The sequence below is a fragment of the Malaclemys terrapin genome, chromosome 3, assembly GCF_027887155.1.
Source record: "Malaclemys terrapin pileata isolate rMalTer1 chromosome 3, rMalTer1.hap1, whole genome shotgun sequence".
Taxonomy (NCBI): Eukaryota; Metazoa; Chordata; order Testudines; family Emydidae; genus Malaclemys; species Malaclemys terrapin.
In genome coordinates this window covers 158,596,607-158,620,053 of record NC_071507.1, presented here as the reverse complement: position 1 = coordinate 158,620,053, position 23,447 = coordinate 158,596,607, and the positions used below count along the sequence as shown (strand labels likewise).

The 23,447-nt window shown below is 43.7% G+C and overlaps 1 protein-coding gene across 1 annotated transcript in view; it reads right to left on the bottom strand.

Moving 5' to 3' along the window:
• The window catches only part of LOC128834279 (protein eyes shut homolog), a 104,112-nt gene that overhangs the window by 11,185 nt on the left and 69,480 nt on the right, over positions 1-23,447 (bottom strand). Inside the window, exon 8 of the mRNA XM_054022888.1 lies at positions 6,460-6,621. Coding sequence (XP_053878863.1) covers positions 6,460-6,621 — 162 coding nt within the window. The remainder of the gene's footprint in view (positions 1-6,459; positions 6,622-23,447) is intronic.

Below are 23,447 nucleotides of genomic sequence, written 5' to 3'. Positions count from 1 at the left end.
TAAAAAGTACAGGTAGAAGTTTATCTATTGTTATTCAATGTTAACACCTAACTGCTGCTATAATAACACAATCTTTAAAATTAGCTTTCCTAAATCTTTTAAAACTGCATAAGATCTAGCGAAAATTCAGCTGTGACTGACTTAAATTATTTTTTTTTTTACTTTAAACAATAGCATAAATAATGGTGTGGGTGGTAGCTGGGATTGTCAAATTGAACTACATTGAACTAGAGGCAAGCATATTCAGAAAGTTTGCAGGTCGCATATTTAGGTGAATATAAAATTTATATTTGATCTGCCACCATTTTTATTTGGCCATTTGTTCCTTTCTTGGGGTTCAAGTATTTGGGGGATGGTGTGGGGACTGAAAAAAAGTGAAGCAAAAAGTGCATTCCGAGAGCTACCCTAGTTCATGGGTCTTAAGCCTGCAAGGACTACTTCTAAGGGTGTCTGCATTGCAAGCTGGGGTGTGATTCCCAGCGCAAGGAGACATACTTGCATGAGCAGGGGGCCAGGCTAACTGTCCCCAGTATGTGACTAGGTTTCAATGGCCATGTACTTGAGGTGTCTAGCTTGTTCCTCAGCTTGCACTTCCACAGCTGCATTCTGTTTTTAGCTTGTTAACTTGAGAGCTAGCACAAGTATGACTATGCAAGGTGGGAATCCCATCGCCCAACTCAAAGCGTACATACTCTAAGGCAGCAAAGGTAGGACTGTCTCCACATGCCCACTCAATCTTTGCCCTCTACTGACTACTAATCTGGTTATTGTAATGTACATTCAAAGAAAATCAGATTAGGAAAACAAAACTTTATTTCATGCTATCATGCGGCAATGACATTTATCCCTCCTGCCTTAGACTGGATTCAAACCAGTGGACTACAAGAGACAGACTGTAAACTGGTATTTTTAACTATTGAATGAAGAGCTGACCTAGAGCAATGTTAAGTTTTAGAGCAGGCTGTTGTGAAAATATAAATCCATCAAGGTGGGCAGTGGGCACTTATGGAAGGACTTTATTTATGGTTTCAGTGCACCCTAGACAAGCATAATAGTGTGTTGTGTGTGTGTATATACAAAAGCACACAGAGTTAATGCTCAGTTTCTAAAAATCCTTAAAGTAAAGTAAGAATATCCCACGGCCTGATTGTGAATAGCCCCCTGCCACATGGAGCTCTTCCCCCAGAGCGATCTGTGCGGCGGCAGGAAGGCTGGATCAATGGTGCAGTAAGGAAGGATGATATCTTCCTATCAGCTTTGCAATCTTCCCCTACCATGACAGTTCAGCTCCTCACGCTGTGTTAAATATCTACTGCCAGGCGTGGTGGAATGGGGAGGGACAGTGGGGGCTAACACCCCTGCATTGGAAGTATTGTGTGGGCTGATCTATATTTTTGCTCCCTTAGTTGTTCCACTATATATACTGGGACCCAATGTTACGTATAAGTCGTATGGGGAGACAGAAGCAAGAGCATTATCCAGAGGGGCTGAAGTGGCTGTCACAGGGCTGGCCATTGCTCTACAGAGCAAGTAGGAACCAGGGTGATTGGGGTAGGACTGGGACCAGCTACCCCTGCAGCTGGTGAGAGAGAAACAAACCGCCAGGCCCCTACCTTCCAGTTTGGAGCTGGCACTTCCTACTCTCCTCCAACTTGGTCTCAGTAACAGCCTCTGCAGAGCACCCATCCTGCTATTCCTTAGTTCCTCCCCATTAAAACTGAGCTTCCACCATCTATGGCTGCAGCCCACCATCTCCTGCAGTTCTGCATGTGAGCTGTCCCTTTCTCTCTGCTATTTCTGGAAACAATTCACCATTGCAGTCTGGAGTCAGTACTTGACCATGCCCTGTCATGGAGCCTGCCAGAACATCTGGCTTTGCAGCACCAGTCAGTGGCAGTTTGCTTTGCTTCCAGATGCTTTCTTGCCAACTTTGATTTTTTTTAAAGCCTTTCAGGCAGCAGCAAGTACTTTAAGCTCTACCCTCCTTTTCCCAGTTGGCAGCATGTTGGTGTCAATGACCTGGATCTGCTGCTGCAATGCCTCCCCTGGGGGACTCTTCTGTTCCCTCTCAGGTATGCACAGCAAACCTGCAATTGCTAGACTAAATCACAGTAGTGCTCTATCTATGAGGCAGCTTTTGCAGGCTCCGAAAAGGGTGATTTATCCGCTGGCTTGAGGCATGGGGCTCAAGGTCAGACCAGCATCTGAGGGCATCCCTTCTCCCATGTAGCCACCACACCTCCACTGCAGAAAGGTGTGAGCTGATAGCCTCATGGAGAGGGTCTGGGGAATGCTATTCAACCAAATCCCGTGGGGGTAAGTTCTGCAGCAACCCAAATCTGCAAGAAAAAGCCTCGTAAAGTCCCCTTTGCTCCCCATCACGTTTACATAGTTTTTTAGCACCCTCGGGAAAGAAACAGGGTTCCTGCTAACCTCCCCTTCTTCCCAAGGTGTGTTAGGGATTCTTATGAAAAGACACCCACACAAAATGTAGGCTTTAGATCCAGAGGAGGAGGATGCAGAGGGAGATCTAGTCAAGAGATTAAGGCTCGTGGTATAAAGGCCAAAAGAGACCCTGCTCTGGCCACAGCCGTATAGCAACTTTGTGAAAAAGGGAAAAAGAGCCCACAAATCTTGGAAACACACAAAGAGAAAGAAAATATTAAAAGGCTGAGCAATACTTGTCCATGTACTCAGATTCCATCTTCTTTAGTGAGGGAGGACAGCTTTCTGATTTGGGCTCAGAATATGGCAAACGGGGGGGGGGAAAAACTGGAAAGAATTCTCCCTACCTCACCCCATTTCCACCCAACTCCCCTCAAAATTTGTTTCTGGGTGCAGGAAATTAGCATCCACTGTTTAGATCCAGCCTGACAATGAGGTTTTAGGTGAAAAGGCAAAGGGCAAAGCCTCGTCAGCTAAATCTCAGCCCAAACTAGCAATACTCCTTCGACGATGTAATCAGAGATTAAAGGAAATGCCTTATAAGTAGACATGCAATCAAATTTTAAAAGATGCAAGCACCAACCCCCATGCCCTCTAAAATTACAGAGATACCAAAGGTAGATGCTGTGGTGGTATCACTAGCGAAGGATATGATAATTGCTCCAGGAAGGGATTTTTTTCCCCCTTCACAAGAACACAACAGACAGGAAGGTGGAAGACTCAGGAGGGATTTTAAGTCGTCATTAGCAATTCTTAGTTGTCTGGGCCAGAACCATGATGTCCTGTCTGGCTAACATAAAGGACCTAGACAACAGAGACCATCTTGATTACAGATCCATCCTTAAGAAAATATCCCTGGCAAAGGTGGTTGTTGCAGAGACCTCAATGGACAAGATGAGCTTCTCAGATAGGGCCATGGCATCCATCTGAACAGCCAGGTTCCACATTTGGCCTAGGGTGACCAGATGTCCCAATGTTATAGGGACAGTCCCGATATTTGGGGCTTTTTTTAATATGGGCTCCTATTACCCCCCACCCCCGGTCCCAATTTTTCACACTTTCTGTCTGGTCACCCTAATTTGGCCACATACCCCTGGACTACAGATACCCACACCAAACAAATCCTGAGCACTAAATTCATGGGTTCTCTCTTTACAGAAAAAAATACAGACAACACATCCAAACTGAAGTATTCCCTTCCATCTCCACTCAGTGCCTCGAGAAAGGACTATGGGGACAACAGCAGATAGCAACATTTCTTTCATCCATCCTTGTCGCAGAAGTCCCAAAGGAAGGACAGCATATATGTCATAGGAAAACCCTAAAACTGGCTCAGGCAGCAAAATCACAGGTGGCAGCAATGCCTCTAGGAGCTCAGTATGACAACAAAAGCCTGTGTCTCCAGCCCAGTCTGAAGCTCGGAAGCAAACTAGTAACAACTCCTGTACAGCTGTGCCAGTGAAGATAGCCTGTGTGTCACTAGCACCTCTAAATTAGTTGTGAAGTCAGAGGTGATTTTCAAGAACAGTCCATTGTAGTGAGAGAGGAGAATAGAAAAGAGAAGCTTTTCAATTATTCCCCATTAGACAAGGAATTTTCTAAAATTCCTTGTGCTTTGTGCAACCAATTCATTTATTAAATGTTACATAACTAGGTAAAAAGAAAAGGCATTATATAAAGTGCTTTGTAAACTAATCTGCAAAAGAAAGCCTTTTCACATCTGTTGGCTGCTAAGAATACTTTGAGTCTTTCATTAGTCTAATTCTGTCTGGATTTGACGGGATTATATGAAGGCATATGTAAAGAGCTTGCAAGATTAGCCTTCAAAACTTCAGTGTAATGAGAATGAGGGGTATGAAAGTTGTAAAGCAATTAAATTACTCCATAGACAGCAACTTTTGTTAAGGGGAAGGGGAAGTATTTTTTGGGAAAAACATTTGAAATGAAATTTGTATGGCTCAGGATGATGGTTTTAAGAAATGTTCTCTCCTGAACAGACTAAACATTCTCACTAATAGCAATAGAAATAGAGCATATTCATGCTAACCAGTTGCAGCCTAACTTAAAAAGGCTGTAGAATCTCTTAGTGCACTCCCTTTTATCTCTCCAAAGGGGTGGTTACTTTCTGTCTGTATTAGCTGTTATCATGGCCTTTGACTTTTTTTATTTCTTTTGAGCTAGATAAATTGTAGTTTTTTTTTCTTTTTCTCTAATTTTCTGAGATCTTTTGACACATGAAATTGTTTAGTTTGAATGGGAGGAAATTATTCATGTAGAACCCCAGACTGTTTTTTAAATTATAAACCTACAAAAGATGCCTAGTAGAAAATAGGATTCTTAGCAAAAAATATATTTGTGTTACACATTGTGCCATCTATTTTCTTTGAAACTGCATTTCTATATTGGGGTCATAATTTGAACAGGTGGTACTGTTATTGTCTGATGCCCATATCAATTTCACCTGGCAGTAGCCCATTAAGACATCTGTGTAGGGAATGAGAAGGTGGTAATATTTGTGCATATGGCTGAGCATGTTATTGAAAATTCTAAAATCCTTTAGGCTTTGAACAAAGGAATCTAAAAATATGACAAACTATTTATTTATTTTCCAGTACATAAATCCCTATTTCTGCATAACTTACCGTTTGACATCCAGTTGGGAAGTTTCACCAGTGCCTTAATGTTAATAATAGCTTATGCAGTGATATGAAATGTTTCTGTCTAAAATCATGAAAGACACTAGAGGAATATACTATAAAGTTAAGATACATAAATAAAGTAATTTTCCGTATACAATTAAAAGACTAGATTTGAAAATTTATATACATGGCTTGGCAAATAAGATTTTATGCCATACTGTTTTAAAAATAGGTTTCAGAGTAGCAGCCATGTTAGTCTGTATCCGCAAAAAGAACAGGAGTACTTGTGGCACCTTAGAGACTAACAAATTTATTAGAGCATAAGCTTTCGTGGACTACAGCCCACTTCTTCGGATGCATACAGAGTGGAACAAATATTGAGGAGATATATAGACACACATACAGAGAGCATGAACAGGTGGGAGTTGTCTTACCAACTCTGAGAGGCCAATTAAGTAAGAGAAAAAAAACTTTTGATTATCACTTCCAAAAGTTTTTTTTTCTCTTACTTAATTGGCCTCTCGGAGTTGGTAAGACAACTCCCACCTGTTCATGCTCTCTGTATGTGTGTCTATATATCTCCTCAATATTTGTTCCACTCTGTATGCATCCGAAGAAGTGGGCTGTAGTCCACGAAAGCTTATGCTCTAATAAATTTGTTAGTCTCTAAGGTGCCACAAGTACTCCTGTTCTTTTTGTTTTAAAAATGTGATTGTAACTTATCAAGGTTTTAAAATATTTTATACATAGTAAAACAGTTGTACTTGACTACTTCTAATTGTATCATTCTGCCTGCCTAGCAAGTACAGGACTCAGATGTTTTACTGAGGTAAATATTTTTCTAGCAACCGCAAACTTGTCAGCATTGATCCATCTTTAGGTATAATAAATATTTAAACTCTTCATGAACTTCATGAGCTCTCTGTATTCCATTTACGTTCTCTGAGCTTCAGTTCAGCTAACTTCTGCATTTCCTTATTTTTGGTGTCTTAAAAATATGGGCTAAATCTTCAGTTGATGTAAATTGGTATAACTTCATTGTAGCCTACGGAGCTATGCAAGAGTACAGCAGCTGGGGGGCTGGCTCCAATGTCTATATTTAAATCCTTCAAAGTATATTTGTTGGTCCATTTCCATTAAGACAAAAAAAGTACATGCTTGCTTTGGATCCACCCAAAACTTGGTACATTATGCCACTTTTTAAGAGCTTGGTTGAAAAGTTCAAAAGCCACTGGCACTCAAATGGACGTTGAACACTAATATGAAGACTGAACATTTGTACTGTTTACATTTATGTTTTTTTTCTTTTTAAAGAAAGGACCCTCCTATATGATACAGACCCAGTACTTGTGGACAGAGCCCTGAATGTCCTTACCTGATCGAGGACTAAGGTGCTGGGCAGTATAAAAAAGGATACCATCTGCAGAAAGAGGCTGAAATTGTAGTTGGATGTGAGTCTTGTGTCGGATATGAAAGGAAGCAAATGACATCCACGATGATTCATTACTTCTGAAAGATGCATCGCTTATGGATAAGGCTGGAAAATACAGGAAGGAAAAATATATTTTATAAAAAGGTTGGGGTTTTTTTAGTGGAGGGGAATCTGTCATGGTAGAACTGATTCTCTGTAGCCTTTTTACATTGTTCATAAGTGCAATATTTTCAGTTAGTCTCCTTCCACAAGACTAAACATAACCTGAGCACAGATTTGAAATCAATAGCGAGAGGATGCCATGCCATTTTATTTTTTGGTACATTATTTTCAATAAGATGTCCAGTCCATGGTCCTCATGGTGAAATTAATACATAATGGAAACTCTGTAGACTTCAGCTTCAGTGAAATTTAGGTATAATTTAAAAATCTTTTAAAAGTTAAGTATTAAGCTATTTTTTCCAGGAGTACAAATAAGCAATGTTTTCTTCCATATGCAGAAGCAAACTTTAATATAGGAATTTTTCTGACAATTAAAAAGTACTTTTGGATAATTACACTGAACCACTCTGTAGCTCAAATTATTCTACATTATACTGGCATGGAGGAGTCTCAGTCAATATGACAGAAGATCTGATGTAGACTGATGGACTGTGCACAGGTCTGTTACTCTGATTTGTTATTGTCCTTAGTAGTCATCTTCCCTATGCCCACAATAAACATGGCTGGATCGACCACTTTCACCCTGTTTTGTTTATACTGCTCTAAACTGTTTCAGCTTTTCTTCCAGTGAAAAGATAGCCATTATTAAAAATTTGAGACATAATTAGGTTAATCATTGGACAAAGCAGTACAATAACTTGAGGATCCCTGCTGTACAGATAATAATAATGATACCTTGCCTTGGCATTTAGCTTCATACTTAGATTTTTTTATAGGTTTTAGTTATTACCTTTGAGAAAATGCCCTCAATTTATCAACCAAATAATTCACATCTTTGTAATGATACATAATAAATGTCAGGTTCTGATCCCAATTATACCAGAGTTACTTTGGATTTACATTGGTATAACTGTGATCAAAATCTGACCATCTCAGTTTAATACATACAAACATATTAAACAAATGAACATGCCCCAATGCACAGATACCATGGTGGTAGACCTGGTATAAAAATCTAGATAGAGTATATAGTTAGGAATATTTTTGTCACAAATATAAAGTTTCTGGCCACTATACTAGAAAGATGACACATCAATGATGAAGACATGCTCCCAATAGTAGCAATTATTAGTTAATAATTAGCAGTAATAAAAGCTGCCAACCACATTTAATGTAAACTATGCCACTAAAACACACCATGAAAATGGAAACAACAAGGAGTCCGGTGGCACCTTAAAGCCTAACAGATTTATTTGGGCATAAGCTTTCATGGGTAAAAAACCTCACTTCTTCAGATGCATGGAGTGAAAGTTACAGATGCAGGCATTATATAATGACACATGAAGAGAAGGGAGTACCTCACAAGTGGAGAACCAGTGTTGATAGGGCCAATTCAATCAGGGTGGATGTGGTCCACTCCCAATAATAGATGAGGTGTCAATTCCAGGAGAGGCAAAGCTGCTTCTGTAATGAGCCAGCCACTCCCAGTCCCTATTCAAGCCCAAATTAATGGTGTTAAATTTGCAAATGAATTTGTTTAGCTGTTTCTCTTTGAAGTCTATTTCTGAAGTTTTTTTGTTCAAGAATAGTGACTTTTAAATCTGTTATAGAATGTCCAGGGAGTTTGAAGTGTTCTCCTACTGGTTTTTGTATGTTACCATTCCTGATGTCCGATTTGTGTCCATTTATTCTTTTACGTAGGGACTGTCCGGTTTGGACAATGTACATGGCAGAGGGGCATTGCTGGCACATGATGGCATATATAAGTAGACTTGCAGGTGAACGAACCCTTGATGGTGTGGCTGATGTGGTTGGGTCCTCTGATGGTGTCGCCAGAGTAGATATGGAGACAGAGTAGGCAATGAGGTTTGCTACAGGGATTGGTTCCTGGGTTGGTGTTTCTGTGGTGTGGTATGTAGTTGCTGGTGAGTATTTGCTTCAGGTTGTGGGGTTGTCTGTAAGCAAGGACTGGCCTGCCTCCCAAGGTCTGTGAGAGTGAGGGATCGTTTTCCAGGATAGGTTGTAGATCTTTGATAATTCACTGGAGAGGATTTAGCTGGGGGCTGTATGTGATGGCCAGTGGTGTTCTGTTATTTTCTTTATTGGGCCTGTCCTGTAGTAGGTGATTTCTGGGTACCCGTCTCACTCTGTTAATCTGTTTCCTCACTTCCCCAGGTGGATATTGTAGTTTTAAGAATGCTTGATAAAGATCTTGTAAGTGTTTATCTCTGTCTGAGGGATTGGAGCAAATTCGGTTGTATCTTAGGGCTTGGCTCTAGACAATGGATCGTGTGATGTGTCCTGGATGGAAGTTGGAGGCATGTAGGTAAGTGTAGCGGTTAATAGGTTTCCGATATAGGGTGGTGGTTATGTGACCATCACTTATTTGCACTGTAGTGTCGAGGAAGTGGATCTCTTGTGTGGACTGGTCCAGGCTGAGGTTGATGGTGGGGTGGAAATTGTTGAAATCCAGGTGGAATTCTTCAAGGGCCTCCTTTCTGTGGGTCCATATGATGAAGATGTCATCAGCGTAGTGCAAGTAGAGGAAGGGCACTAGGATGCGAGAGCTGAGGAAGTGTTGTTCTAAGGCAGCCATAAAAATGTTGGCATATGGTGGGACCATGCAGGTACCCATAGCAGTGCCACTGACTTGAAGGTATAAGTTGTCCCCAAATCTGAAATGGTTGTGGGTGAGGAACTAAAATTCATTTACAAATTTAACACCATTAATTTGGGCTTGAATAGGGACTGGGAGTGGCTGGCTCATTACAGAAGCAGCTTTGCCTCTCCTGGAATTGACACCTCCTCATCTATTATTGGGAGTGGACTACATCCACCCTGATTGAATTGGCCCTGTCAACACTGGTTCTCCACTTGTGAGGTACTCCCTTCTCTTCATGTGTCATTATATAATGCCTGCATCTGTAACTTTCACTCCATGCATCTGAAGAAGTGAGGTTTTTTACCCACGAAAACTTATGCCCAAAGAAATCTGTTAGGCTTTAAGGTGCCACCGGACTCCTTGTTGTTTTTGTGGATACAGACTAACACGGCTACCCCCGATACATGAAAACAGAGTACAAAAGGTAGCATGAAAGGCTATTAAAAAAATCTCCCTCTTCTGGAGTTTCCAGTCCTTGGTTTTACAATATGTAATAAATGTAGTTTCCATTATCAGGTTAGTAAACAATCATCATGCTGATTTTTGTTTAAAAGTCACTTGTTTTTAAATGTATGTTCTTTGCTTTCCCCAGGGTTTCAGAATTATTCTTCTGTTAGAAAAAATACTCACAGCCTGAATTATATGGAGAAGGTCTATGTTGTAAGAGTCAACCCTATGTTTAAATATGTTGCTTTTCAAACGGAGACATTGGGTAAAGAGTACACAGATCAACTGTGTCTGGCTGTCAGCATGAGGGATCCAGTTTCGCTTTGAGTTTAGTTCAGTCCATCCTCCCTAGGGCATCAGCAAGGACTGTGGAGACTGTGGATACAAACGGCTCAACTCCAGAGGATGGAGTGTTTCACTGCTATTTAGTATCCTCTTTTGGACAATGGAACTGCATTGAGGAGCTCTGGAAGCTGGGCACAGACAGACTATATTGAACAAAAATGGCTATGATACAGGGCCTTTGAGGAGAGAGCGTATAAGGATGGAAAAGTAGTGATTTCAAAGGACCACACAAAGAACACAGAAGATCCATGATTTTTTATTTTGCAAAAAAGGAGTAGATATCTCATTTTACATACCTTATGCTGACACTTCTGAGATAAGCATTTATTTCTATTAGTGTAAAATAAATTCTTTCTAATACAGCTAATATCCAGTCTCAGAAAATAAGCCATTCATGTCATCACAATGCAATAGGACTGACTAGCTGAAGTACTGGAGTGCTTCAGACCAACTTAAATGCTTGTACATTATCTTGTAAAATGAGCTACTGCATGCATGAAAATTATGTGCTTTGACATATACATGGAAATATGAACCCATATTGCTGAGATCACATGGCTTTAAGTATATTTGAGAACAGAGATGCTCAGGTTAGAGCTTGCTGAAGTTTTTCAGACAACTCATTTGCAAACTGCCAACACACACACACACACACACACACACACACATCAGTTATTTGCACAGCTCTAGTTTAGAATAACATTTCAGCTTTATAATAACAGTATATTATAAAACTCTTAAGTCAAAAAATAAGACAATGTAGGTTCTTAAATTTATCTTAGGACAGGTATATGCAAAAGTATCATCATGTCAAATGCAGTACTGCCTGACTGCTGTGTGCTTAGCAATGCACTTCACCTATTTTTTTGCTGAGCTTTGAAAATAAGATGTTTGACTGGTGGGACTTAGTGGCAACAGGATGATTTTCGTACTCAGCATACACATTTGAGAGATATTTTAAACCAAAACAGCTAAGAAAAATGGACTTCTGTGTCAGTCCTTTCAGAAGCCAAGTTTGCAGGAATAGTGCTGTATCACAATATTGTTCTAATTAGGCCACCAAATATCTCATTATGCAGTTTAATTGCATTTAAAATAAGCACAATCGATATTTAAACAAACACTCCTGTTCCATACCAGGAGTATGGGGGGGAGGGATAGCTCAGTGGTTTGAGCATTGGCCTGCTAAACCCAGGGTTGTGAGTTCAATCCTTGAGGGGGCCACTTGGGAATCTGGGGCAAAATCAGTACTTGGTCCTGCTAGTGAAGGCAGGGGGCTGGACTTGATGACCTTTCAAGGTCCCTTCCAGTTCTAGGAGATGGGATATCTCCATTATAAATAAAAATAAATACCAGACTGTCTGTAGTTACCAGTAGATAGCTCAAAAAGTAGGTATCTAATGAAGCCAGCACATCTCTAAATGTTATAAAGAGAATTAAACTCTAAATCCCTCTAGACCAATTAGAGTTCCAGGAGCATGTTGTTGCTGCAACTACTATTGCTGAAGCACATTCTTCTTTCCCTTTAGTACTCATTATTATCTGTTAGGTTCCCTGTACTATGCCCTGTTGGCCAATCCTGCCGTGCTCAGATGTCCTGTCCTGTCCATTGCTATCGTCATTGAGTTCTCTAGGCGATTCTTGCAGCCCAATTCCCAACAGGTGTAAATGGGGTGCTTAAGCACATTCCCAGCACACTGCCTGTGCAGTTGCAATAGCTTCCTCTGACAGCTCTTTGCCTCAGATCTATTAGCAAGGCCTCTTTCACTGGAATCTTCTCCTGACTCTTGCAACCTTTTAAGCGAGAAGGGTTGGAAGTGATATAATAATAAAAGATGGTCACACGGTGGAATGTTTTGTGAAATAAGACAAATAATCGGTAATGAGTTAGGCCCCATGGTCAAAAGAAGTGAATTGGAAAAAGACAGTTACCTTTTTCCGTAACGTGTCCTTCGAGATGCATTGCTTATGTCCATGCAGCTTAGGTGTGTGTGCTTGCCACATGCACCGGTGCCGGAAGTTTGCCCGCTCATCAGTATCCGTAGGGGACTGGCTCCGGCACCCCCTGGAGTGTGCACGTATGCTGCGGTATATAGGGTGCTGCCGGCTCCTCCCACCCTCAGTTCCTTGTTGCCAGAAATTCTGACAGTGGGGAAGGAGGATGGGTTGTGCAATGGAGCAACACATCTCGAAGAACACCAGTTATGGAAAAAGGTAACTGTCTTTTCTTCTTAGAGTGCTTGCTCATGTTCATTCAACTTAGGTGACTCCCAAGCAGTACCCCGTGGAGGTGGGTAGGAGTTCACGGATGCGTAGATTGCAACACAGCTCTGCTGAACCCAGCATCGCCTTTGGCCCGCTGAGTGATGGCGTAGCGGGCCATGAACATGTGCACTGAGGACCACATCACAGCTCAACAGCTGTACTGGATCGGGAAGTGTGCCAGGAAGGCCACCGAAGATGCCTACGCTCTGGTCAAGTGGGCTCTGACGATCAGTGGTGGAGGGACGCCTGCCAACTCATAGCAGGTGTGAATGCAAGAGGTGATCCAGTTAGAAATCCTCTGTGTGGACGCCAGGAGGCCCTTCATTCTATCAGCTGTAGAGATGAAAAGCTGAGTCAATTTACAGAAGGGCTTTGTCCGATCTAGGTAGACAGCCAGGGCCCTTCTTACATCCAAAGCATAAAGGTGCCTCTCTTCACCAGTCTCATGGTTCTTGGGGCCAGAAGACCAGAAGGAAGATGTCCTGGCTCATGTGGAAAGTAGACACCACCTTGGGAAGGAAGGCTGCATGGGGCCGGAGCTGGACCTTGTCCTTATAGAAGACCGTGTATGGCGGTTCTGAGGTCAGGGCTTGCAGCTCAGAGACTCGCCTCGCTGACGTCACCACCATCAGGAAAGCTATCTTCCATGATAGGTGAGATGGAGCATGAGGTCAAAGGCTCAAAGGGCAGGCCTGTGAGCCAGGACAGAACCAAGTTGAGATCCCACTGAAGGACCGAACTTGTGGAAAAAGTCTCTCAATACCTCTGAGGAACCTGAATGTCATGTCATGGGAGAACACTGTCTGCCCCTGGATTGGCGGATGAAAGCAGAAATGGCCCCTACATGTACCCTGATAGAGGAGTGTGCCAGGCCCTGGTTCCTCAAATGAAGTAGGTAGTCTAAGATGGACTGCACCAAAGAATGCGAAGGGGAGATGCCCCGTTCGGCTGTCCAGCGGGAGAACCTCATCCACTTTGCCAAGTAAGTCTGTCTGGTCTAGAGCTTTCTACTCTCGAGGAAGACCTTCTGGACCCCTTCCAAACAGGCCTGTTCCTCAGGGTTCAGCCATGCAACATCCACACCATGAGGTGGAGGGATGTGAGATTTGGGTGCAAGAGTCGACCGTGATCCTGTGATAGCAGGTTCGGTCAGTTCGGCAGGGGCCATGGAGGGATTGCTGCCAGACTCGACAGTGTCCCGAATCAGTGCTGGCGAGGCCACACCGGGGCGATCATGATAACCTGCACCTTCTTGCTCTTGATTTTTGCTAGGACCTTGCTGATGAGCGGAATCGGAGGGAACTCGTACGTTAGGCTTTCTGTGCATGGCAGGAGGAAGGCATCGGAAAGGGAGCCCTAGCCCGGACCCCATCTGGAGCAAAACCTGTGGCACCTCCTGTTCTGCCTGGTGGTGAACAAATCCACTTGGGGAGTTCCCCACTTCTGGAAGATCGTGCCGGCTACCTCCGGGGGGAGCACCCACTCATGGTGAGAGGAGAAGTCCCTGCTTAGGTAATCTGCTAGCATGTTCTTGGAAGGTGACACTCTTCTAGATGGATTCTGTGGTCAATCCAGAAATTGCAGAGATGGAGTGCCTCTTGGCAGAGGGCCGAGGATCGCACTCCCCCTTGTCCGTTGATGTAGAACATTGAAGCTATGTTGTCTGTCAAGACTCTGACCACTCTGCCCGACAGGTGAGGAAGGAAGACCACGCATGCCCTGTGCACTGCCCTGAGCTCTTTGACATTTATGTGTAGTGTCATTTCCTCTGGGGAGCACATACCCTGGGTCTGGAGAGTGCCAAGGTGTGCCCCCCCAGCCAAGGTCCGAGGCATCTGAAACCAACTTGACTGAGTGAGGAGTGCCAATGAAGGGAACTCCTTCCAGAACTTTCCGGGGTCAGTCTACCATCGCAGTGAGGTAAGTACCATCACAGGGATGGTAACAACCTTTTTCAGGTGGTCCTTTGACTGGGAGTAGACTGGCGCCAGCCATTGCTTCAGGGGTTGCATCTGGAGCCTGGCATGGTGCACCACATATGTGCACACTGCCATGTGACCTAGGAGGCACAGGCAAACCTGTGTACGGGGAAACGTGGAGACTTCCGTGATGAGATCTGTCAATGCCATGAATCTCTCCAGCGACATGAACAACCAGGAGCAGGTCAAGTCGAGCATCGCTCCAATGAACTCTATCCTCAGTACCAGAACTAACGTGGATTTTTTGTTGTTTACCAACAGGCTGAGGCAACGGCAAGTGGTTAACAACATCGCAACATCCCTTTGGACCTGGAGCTACCTCTGGTGAGCCAGTTGTTGAGGTACGGGTAGATCTGGACACCCTGATGTCTGAGATAAGCTGCCACCACTGGCATGCACTTCGTAAATACCTGTGGTGCTGTCGCTAGGCCAAATAGGAGGACCACAAACTGACAGTGGTTGGGACCTCCTGTAAACCAAAGGAAGCATCTGTGTCTCTCGAAGATGGCGATGTGAAAGCACATATCCTTCATATTGAGGGCAGCGTACCAGTCTCCTGGAGGCCAGGGACACTCTGGGGAACTTCAGCTTCACTAGGAAGCAGTTCAGTTCTCGCAGGTCCAGGATAGGTCGCACACCACCTTTGGGATTAAAAAGTAACAGGAATGGAACCCCTTGTTCCTGTACTCTGGAGGAACGACCTCCACTGCACCTAGCTGCAGTAACCCCTCTACCTCCTGTGCGAGGAGACTCTTGTGAGAAGGGTCCCTGAAGAGGGACAGGGAGAGGAAGTGGGAAGGAGGGTAGAAAGTAACTGAACGGTGTACCCCGTGCCAGAGTACTGAGGACCCATCAGCCTGATGTTATAGATGCCCACGCAGGGAGGAAAGGAGAACGGTGGTTGGCAAAAATAGGGGAGGAAGGATCCTGGGAACAGTCCGGTAGGTCACCCTTGGGCGTACCCTCAAAATGAGCACTTGCCCGCCAGCTTATTGCAGGCCAAGCTCAACTGAGAAGCCTGAGAAGGCTGGTGGCTAGGACACTGCTTGTAGCCTCTGGATTTCTTATGGGGAGGCTCCTGGCGAGGGTGGCTCCCCTAGCCCTGAGGCTGCTGAGGCTTGAACCACTTGTGGGGAGGGCTGGGAACATACAGTCCCAATGTTTTAAGAGTCGTGCGGGATCCTTGAGGCCATGGAGCTTATTGTCCATCTGTTACACAAACAGGGCTTGCCCATTGAAGGGAAGCTCTTGCATCAACTGCTGAGCATCCCTGGACACACTGGAGTGGAGCAGCCAGGATGCCCAGCGCATAGCGATGGCTGAGGCCCAGGTTCAGGTGGCGGCGTCCGCCACATCTGACGCTGCCTGGAGCATCACCCAGTCCACTTTCATGCCCTCCTCTATGATTGCCCTGAACTCCTTCCCAGAAATTGGTCATAGGTTGCCACATGTTAAAGTCATAGCGTCCCAGGAGGGCCTGATGGTTGGCACCCTCAACTGGAGACTAGAAGATGAATAAACCTTACGCCCAAACAAGTCTAGTCTCTTGGAGTCCTTTATTCTTAGGGATAGCCCCAGGCTGACCCTGTCACTCCCTGTGGTTAACCGCCTCTACCACTAGGGAGTTGGGAGCAGGGTGGGTGTACAGGTACTTGTGGCCTTTGGATGGCACAAAGTACTTGCACTCAGCCCTCTTGGAGATGGGGGGAAGGGAGGAAGGAGTTTGCACAGGGCATTGGTGATCTTTGAGACCCCTTCATGAAGGGGCAAAGCCACCCTGGCCAGTGCAGTGGAGCAGAGGACATTGAAGAGAGAGTCTGAGGGCTCTTCTAACTCCTCCACCTGAGGACTCAGGTTGGCGGCGACCCTCCTCAGTAGTTGCTGGTGTGCCTTAGCGTCATACAGAGGAACTGGGGGAGGGGGCTCTGTTATAGCCTCCTCTGGTGATGACAAGGAGGATGCCAGTTGTGGAGGACCCTACAGCACCATTGGTGACCCAGTGGCTTGCTCCCCTACTCCCTCGTGGACTTGTGGGGTCCTTGCGCCCAAGGCTTCGTGCACCGGAGGAGGGTGGGAGAGAGAGGCAGCTGGTCTCTGAGGCTCCAGACATCGAGCGGTAGGCCTGGGTGAACCCCCACAGGTTCCATGCATACCACAGCGCCGGCCACTGTGCCTAAGGCCACAGGGCCGGTTTTGGTGTCGACAATGTAGCTGATACCGGAACTAGGGGTGAGGGATAGCTCAGTGGTTTGAGCATTGGCCTGCTAAACCCAGGGTTGTGATCTCAATCCTTGAGGAGGCCATTTAGGGATCTGGGGCAAAAATCTGTCTGGGGATTGGTCCTGCTTTGAGCAGGGAGTTGGACTAGATGACCTCCTGAGGTCCCTTCCAACCCTGATATTCTATGAATTAATCTATGAACCTGTCCCACCATCAGGGAATCTTGCCCTGAACCAGGGCTGGATCCTGAGCGGTTGCTCCCAGGCGACCAGGACCCATTGCCCCAGCCCAGAGCCTCTTCCCACATCCTTAACCCCTTATCCCCGGCCCCAACCCACAGCCCCCTCCTGCATACTAAATCCCACAGCCCCGCCCCCCAGCCTGGAGCCCCCTTCTGCACCCCAAACCCCTCATCTCCAGCCCCACCCCAGAGCCTGCACCCCCAGCTAGAGCCCTCACCCCAGCCCGGAGCCCCCTTCTGCACTCTGAACCCCTCATTTCTGGCCACACCCTGAAGCTGTCACCCCCTCCGGCACCCTAACCCCCTGCCCCAGCACAGTGAGAGTGAGTGAGGGTGGGGGAGAGCAAGCCCCCAAGAGAGGGGGGCTGGAGTGAGTGGAGGGCGAGCCCTCCAGAAGGGGTGGTACTACAGGGAAGGGGCGGCCCTAGGGTGTTTGGTTTTGTGTGATAAGAAAGTTGGCAACCCTACCTTGCCCCACTGATGTAAGTGCCCTATTATACCAACATCATAACTGCACATCCACAAGAGGTGTAGGGCTTACGTTGGTATAGTTAGGGCAACAGAGTGTCTATGTAGACATTGCCTTACTTACATTAGCTGTTGGCTCCATGCTGGAGCCATGAAATTGACAAGGAAGCTGGGCAGCTAGAGCCCAGCTGCCCCTGGCTCCCCACTCTTAGCTGGGCTGAGGCCTGCGCTGCTCCCCGCTCCCTGATTAGAGCAGTGGTCTCCAAAGTGGGGTGCGCAAGAGGATCCTTGGTGGTACGCAGCAGGAGAAGCGGTTTTTTGGTTTGTTAGTTTCTTCGTCCGAGTGGCTTTTTTTTTTTTGCTTTGGCAAAAATAGTAGAGCCAGTGCAGCAGGGGGGGTGTGCTCAAAATTTTTTTTACTGATAGTGGTGCGCGATCAAAAAAATTTGGAGACCACTGGCTTAGAGAGCCGAGAAACCTGGGCAGCTGCCCCCTGCTTCTGGTGGGGAACAGGGAGGTGAGAAGAGCTGGGAGCAGGCAGCTGAGAGCCCAGGAAGTGCACCACTGAGAGAAAGAGGATAGTGTGGACATGAGCCACCGTAGTAATTCAGCAGTGCCTGTAAGGCGACCTAACATAGCTTGACTTAAGTCTGTAGACATGCCCTAAGTCATTCCTTGGGCTAACTGACTTTGATTTCACAGTGACTGTGCTGTGAGGAAGAAGTAAGTAAGGAACTCAGGATTTGGCCCTATGCTAATAAGATATGAGCTATTTCATAGCCAGGCCAGCAAAGTGGTAAACCTTGTCTAGTTTCCAAATTTAAATACCTCCACAAGATAAATCATTTAATAGATTTCAATCATAACTTAAGGTATATGGATCAGCTGGGATAAATATGGTGCAGGGATATGTAAATTACACCTCCCTGGCAGGGCTGGCTCCAGGGATTTTGCCGCTCCAAGCGGCGCAAAATAAATAAATAAATAAATAGCCGCGATCGTGATCTGCGGTGGCAATTCGGCGGGAGGTCGTTCGCTACAAGTGGGAGTGAGGGACCGTCCACCGAATTGCTGCTGAATAGCTGGACGTGCCACCCCTCTCCGGAGTGGGTGCCCCAAGCACCTGCTTGGCAAGCTGGTGCCTGGAGCCGGCCCTGCTCCCTGGTCCTGTGAGGCCCCTTATGGCTCAGCGTCATTGATCCTGATGGGGATCAGGTGGTGGGATATTACTACCACCATCTTTCTGAATGCATGTTAGCTGGTCACAGCTTTAATTCTTCTTGATGAGATCATTGAGAGAGGTGCTAGATCAACATAACTACATTTCTGCCAGTGTAACACCCATGATCACCTCAGTATGAAGGAGGTTACAACTGTTTTGCCTTTCACCAGCCTCCTTTCCACCACCAAGGAGTTTATGTACGGTATTAAACCACAACATGAATTTAGCCCGACGACAGCACTTTATTCTACTTGGCACTATAAATTATAGAGAGATTTTTTTCTTTTTTGTAAATGCATGTTTTTTCCATGTGTCCCCTCTGTGAATACTAAATGTACTGGGCTGGTGATGATAAATCTGAAAGTTCAGATGCTTTTTCTTTGTAGACAAAACTTAAAAGTGTGTTTTATCCTTAGAGAGCATGATTGCCATAGCAACCATGCAGAGGTATTTTTTGGCATGTTACCACCAGGTTTCAAAAATCTCCGGTGAATCATAGAGCTTGATTGGTTGCATGAATTACTAAGAGAAACAATACTTACTATGTCTCAAAATAACAAGTAAATAAGTGCCTGCAGTTACATTTTTTAAATGATTGAAATGCATTGGAACAGCAATACAGTACTGCATTCCTCCAAGTCCAAAATAGTCTGCAGATTCAGCACTTAGGAACAACTGTGCCATCAGATAAGCACCCTCTCCCCCTCCCACATTTATATACAGTATATATATAGTACAGAATATACATTTGTTAGACTAAAAATCATGGGCCATCTTCAAAGCAATCACACTAGGGATTAATTTGGCCTAATATAATAATACAAGTAAGAAGATTTGACGTGTGTTTTTTAAAATAATGCCTTTATTTTAATAAATCTAAGGATTTTAAAAGTCAAATATTAATTTCACCAGTTAGTGTGTGCTCTCTTTCGAGTTATTCAACTTGAATAATGAAAACGGACTAGCTAGTTGACTTTTGGTTCCTAGCCATTTTTATCTTCAGGTTCTCATGCATTAGCACAATTTTGTAATGTTTTGGTTGCAAACACTACAAGAATGATGAGCTAGCTTAGAACTGCATGTGAGCTGACAAACATGGCCAGTTCACCTTGTGATTGGTGTCTATTTCATGTGTTTATCAGGGAATCCTTTTACTAGTTGGGGGAGTATTTGAGCGTGTTAAGTCAGGTGTGCAGCAATGCAAGATACAGGTTCGCTGTCTTTTCCTCATGAGCAACGCAGACAATCCGTGTTTGTAGCTGTGGAGAGTTAAGGGACTGTTACATAGATAAATAGTCTACTTGTTAGCTGAACTGCTTTGATTCCCAAAATAGCATTATCCTTCCATTATGCTTCCTTGAAACCAAAGAAAACGATTTAAATTGATTTTTGCAAAAGCACCTGATCAAGCCCTTTAAACACCTATTATGGTAAATATTAATCTTCCCATGAGCCCAGTTATATTGTACAGTACATGGGAAAAAATAGTATGTGTATGTCTATATGTGGATCTGATCACCATTGCATCTCAGCGTACTGACTACAACATACAGTCCAGTAATTTCCCTGGAAGCGTAGCAAATTGCTGAACAAATCTGGATTAAAGTTTATACATGTTTTGTGATTTTTTTTTTAAAAGCCATATACAACAGTTCTCCAATACTGCCATCTACAGCGTCTTTTGACATATTACGCCATTGGCACCAAAACAAAGTATCAGGCACTACAACCAGGTAACCTGCTAATATGGTCTGAGAGTACAGCTCCCCCCACTCTTTTAAGAATCTCCTAAACTGTGTCTAGATTATAGACTGTTTGGCTGGGTACCCAGAGGAATTCCAACGGATCAATTCAAATACTATAGTTCAGCACTCCTATAGCTTTGTCAAGGAAGCATCATTGCGTCTTCCTGCTGTTTCCACTCCAAATTACTTTGGGCCAAGTAGCTTTAGTTGTTTAAACAGCACTACTCATATGAGGAAGATGAACCAAATGTACTCCATGCTAACTGAGGAGAGGAAAGAGAAGAGGAATAAAAAGCAAAGAAGGAAAGTCTGTGTTTATATGGCTTAGTATTGTTTAGGCTCACTGTTATAAAATGTGCACATTGGTTATGGAAGTTTTCTGTGTCTATATAGTTGAACTTCAGAGAGTCTTTCAGTGACAATGAAAGAAGGTAATGTTATGCCATTTATAAATAATGATGCATGATAGAGCCACACATTCTTGATACAGAAAAACATTTTTAGATTATTTCTTTTTGCAGAGAAAGAGGCATCTTTGGGCCTGATTCTGCCCACTGTTCCTCATCTGAGGAGTCATATGTGAGACTGCTACTCACATAAGGAAGAGCTGACAAGACAGGATTCTTAGAGTTTGTCAGTCTAATTGCAAAGTGAATTATTTGGCAGAGAATAAACTGGAAGTGGGTGTTTCAAAAGTCTTAAGAACGGCCATTCTGGGTCAGACCAATGGTCCATCTAGTTCAGTATCCTGTCTTCTCACTGTGGCCAGTGCCCAGATGCTTCAGAGGGAATGAACAGAACAGGGCAATTTATCAGGTGATCCCTTCCCTGTTGTCCAGTCCCAGCGTCTAGCAGTTAGAGGTTTAGGGACACACAGGCATAGGGGTTGTGTTCCAGACCATCTTGGCTAATAGCCATTGATGAATCTATCCTCCATTAATTTATCTACTGTAATTCTTTTATGAATCCAGTTGTAATTTTGGACTTCACAACATCCCCTGGCAACAAGTTCCAAAGGTTGGCAGTGTGTTGTGTGAAGAAGTACTTCCTTATGTTTTTTTAAGCCTGCTGACTATTAATTTCATTGGATGAACACTGGTTTTTGTGTTATATGAAGGGGTAAATAACACTACCTTATTCACTTTCTCCATACCAGTCATGATTGTTTAGACCTCTATCATATCCCTCCCACCCCCCGCCAATTTGTCTCTTTGCTCAGATGAACAATCCCACTCTTTTTAATCTCTCCTCCCACAGAAGCTGTTCCATACTCCTAATCATTGTTGTTGCCCTTCTCTGTACTTTTTCCAATTCTAATATTTTATTTATTTATTTATTTGAGAAGGGATGACCTGAACTGCACACAGTATTCAAATTGTGGGCATGCCATGGATTTATATAGTAACATTCTGAGCCTTTTTGTCTTATCCTCTATCCCTTGCCTAATGGTTCCTAACATTGTTAGCTTTTTTGACTGTGCAGCACATTGAGAAGAAGTTTTCATAGAACTACTCACAATAATTCCAAGAATTCTTTCTTGAGTTGTAACAGCAATTTAGACCCCATTATTTTGTATGGATAGTTAGGATTGTTTTCCAATGTGTATTTCTTTACATTTATCAGCATTGAATTTCATGTGCCATTTTCTTGCCCAGTCTTCAAGTTTTGTGAGATCTCTTTGCAGTCTGATTCGAATTTAACTATCTTAAGTAACTATGCATCATCAGCAAACTTTCCCACCTCACTGTTTACCCCTTTTACCAGATCATTATGAATATATTGAACAGCACTGGTACCAATAGATATAGTGGGGGGACCCCACTATTACCTCTCTCCACTGTGAAAACTGAGCATTTATTCCTACCCTTTGTTTTCTTTCTTTTAACCAGTTACTGACCCATGAGAGGACCTTTCCTCTTATCCCATGGCTGCTTAAGAGCCATTGGTGAGGGACTTCCAGAAAAGTCCAGGTACATTATATCTACTGGTTCACTCTAGTCTATGTGTTTGTTGACCCCTCCTCCATGAATCTTGATATATTGGTGAGTCATGATTTCCCTTTACAGAAGCCGTGTTGACTCTTCCCCAGCACATTGTTTTTTGTTCATCTGTGTGTCTGATAATTCTGTTCTTCACTATAGTTTCAACCAGTTTTCCTGCTACAGAAGTTAGGCATACTGGCCTGTAATTCACAGGATTGATTCTGGAGCCTTTAAAAAAAAAATCATCATCACATTTGCAATCTGGTACAGAGGCTGATTTAAGTGATAGGTTACATACCACAGTTAGTAGTTCTGCAATTTCATATTTTCATTCCTGCAGAACTCTTGGGTGAATACCATCTGATTCTGGTGTCTTATTACTATTTCATTTATCAATATGTTCCAAAACCACCTTTACTGAAACCTCATATGTGACCCTTAAAACAAATTGCTTAGGTGTGGGAATCTCCCTCATCCTTTGCAGTGAAAACTGATCAAAAGAATTCATTTAGCTTCTCCACAATAGCCTTGTCTTTGAGTGCTCCTTTAACACTTCAATTGTCCACCAGCAAGCTTCCTGCTTTTGATGTACTTACAAACTCTAACAGCATTTTTTTTGTCTTTTGCTAGTTGCTCTTCAAATTCTTTTTTGCCCTGCCTAATTATACTTAAACTCTGGCAAGTCAAGTCTAATTTTCCTCAATAGGATTTGACTTTTATTTTTTAAAGGATGCCTTTTTGTCCCTAACCACCTCTTTTACTCAGTTGTTTAGTTACAATGGAGGTTTATTGGTCCTCTTACAGGTTTTTTATTATTATTTGGGGTATACATATAGCTTGAGCCTCTATTATGATGTTTTTAAAAAGTTTCCATGCAGCTTGCAGTCATTTCACTTTTGTGACTTTTCCTTTTAATTTCCATTTAACTAGCTTCTTCATTTTTGTATAATTCCCCTTTTGGAAGGTAAATGCTAATATGGTGGGTTTCTTTGGTCCCCCCCCCCACAAGGATGTTAAATTTAATTACATTATGGTCATAATTACCAAGAAGTTCAGCTATATTCACCTCTTCGACCACATCCTGTGTGCAATTTAGGACTAAATTAAGAATTGCCTCTCCCTTTGCAGATTCCAGGACTAGCTGCTCCAAGAAGCAGTCATTAATGGTGTCTAGAAGTTTTATCTCTACATTC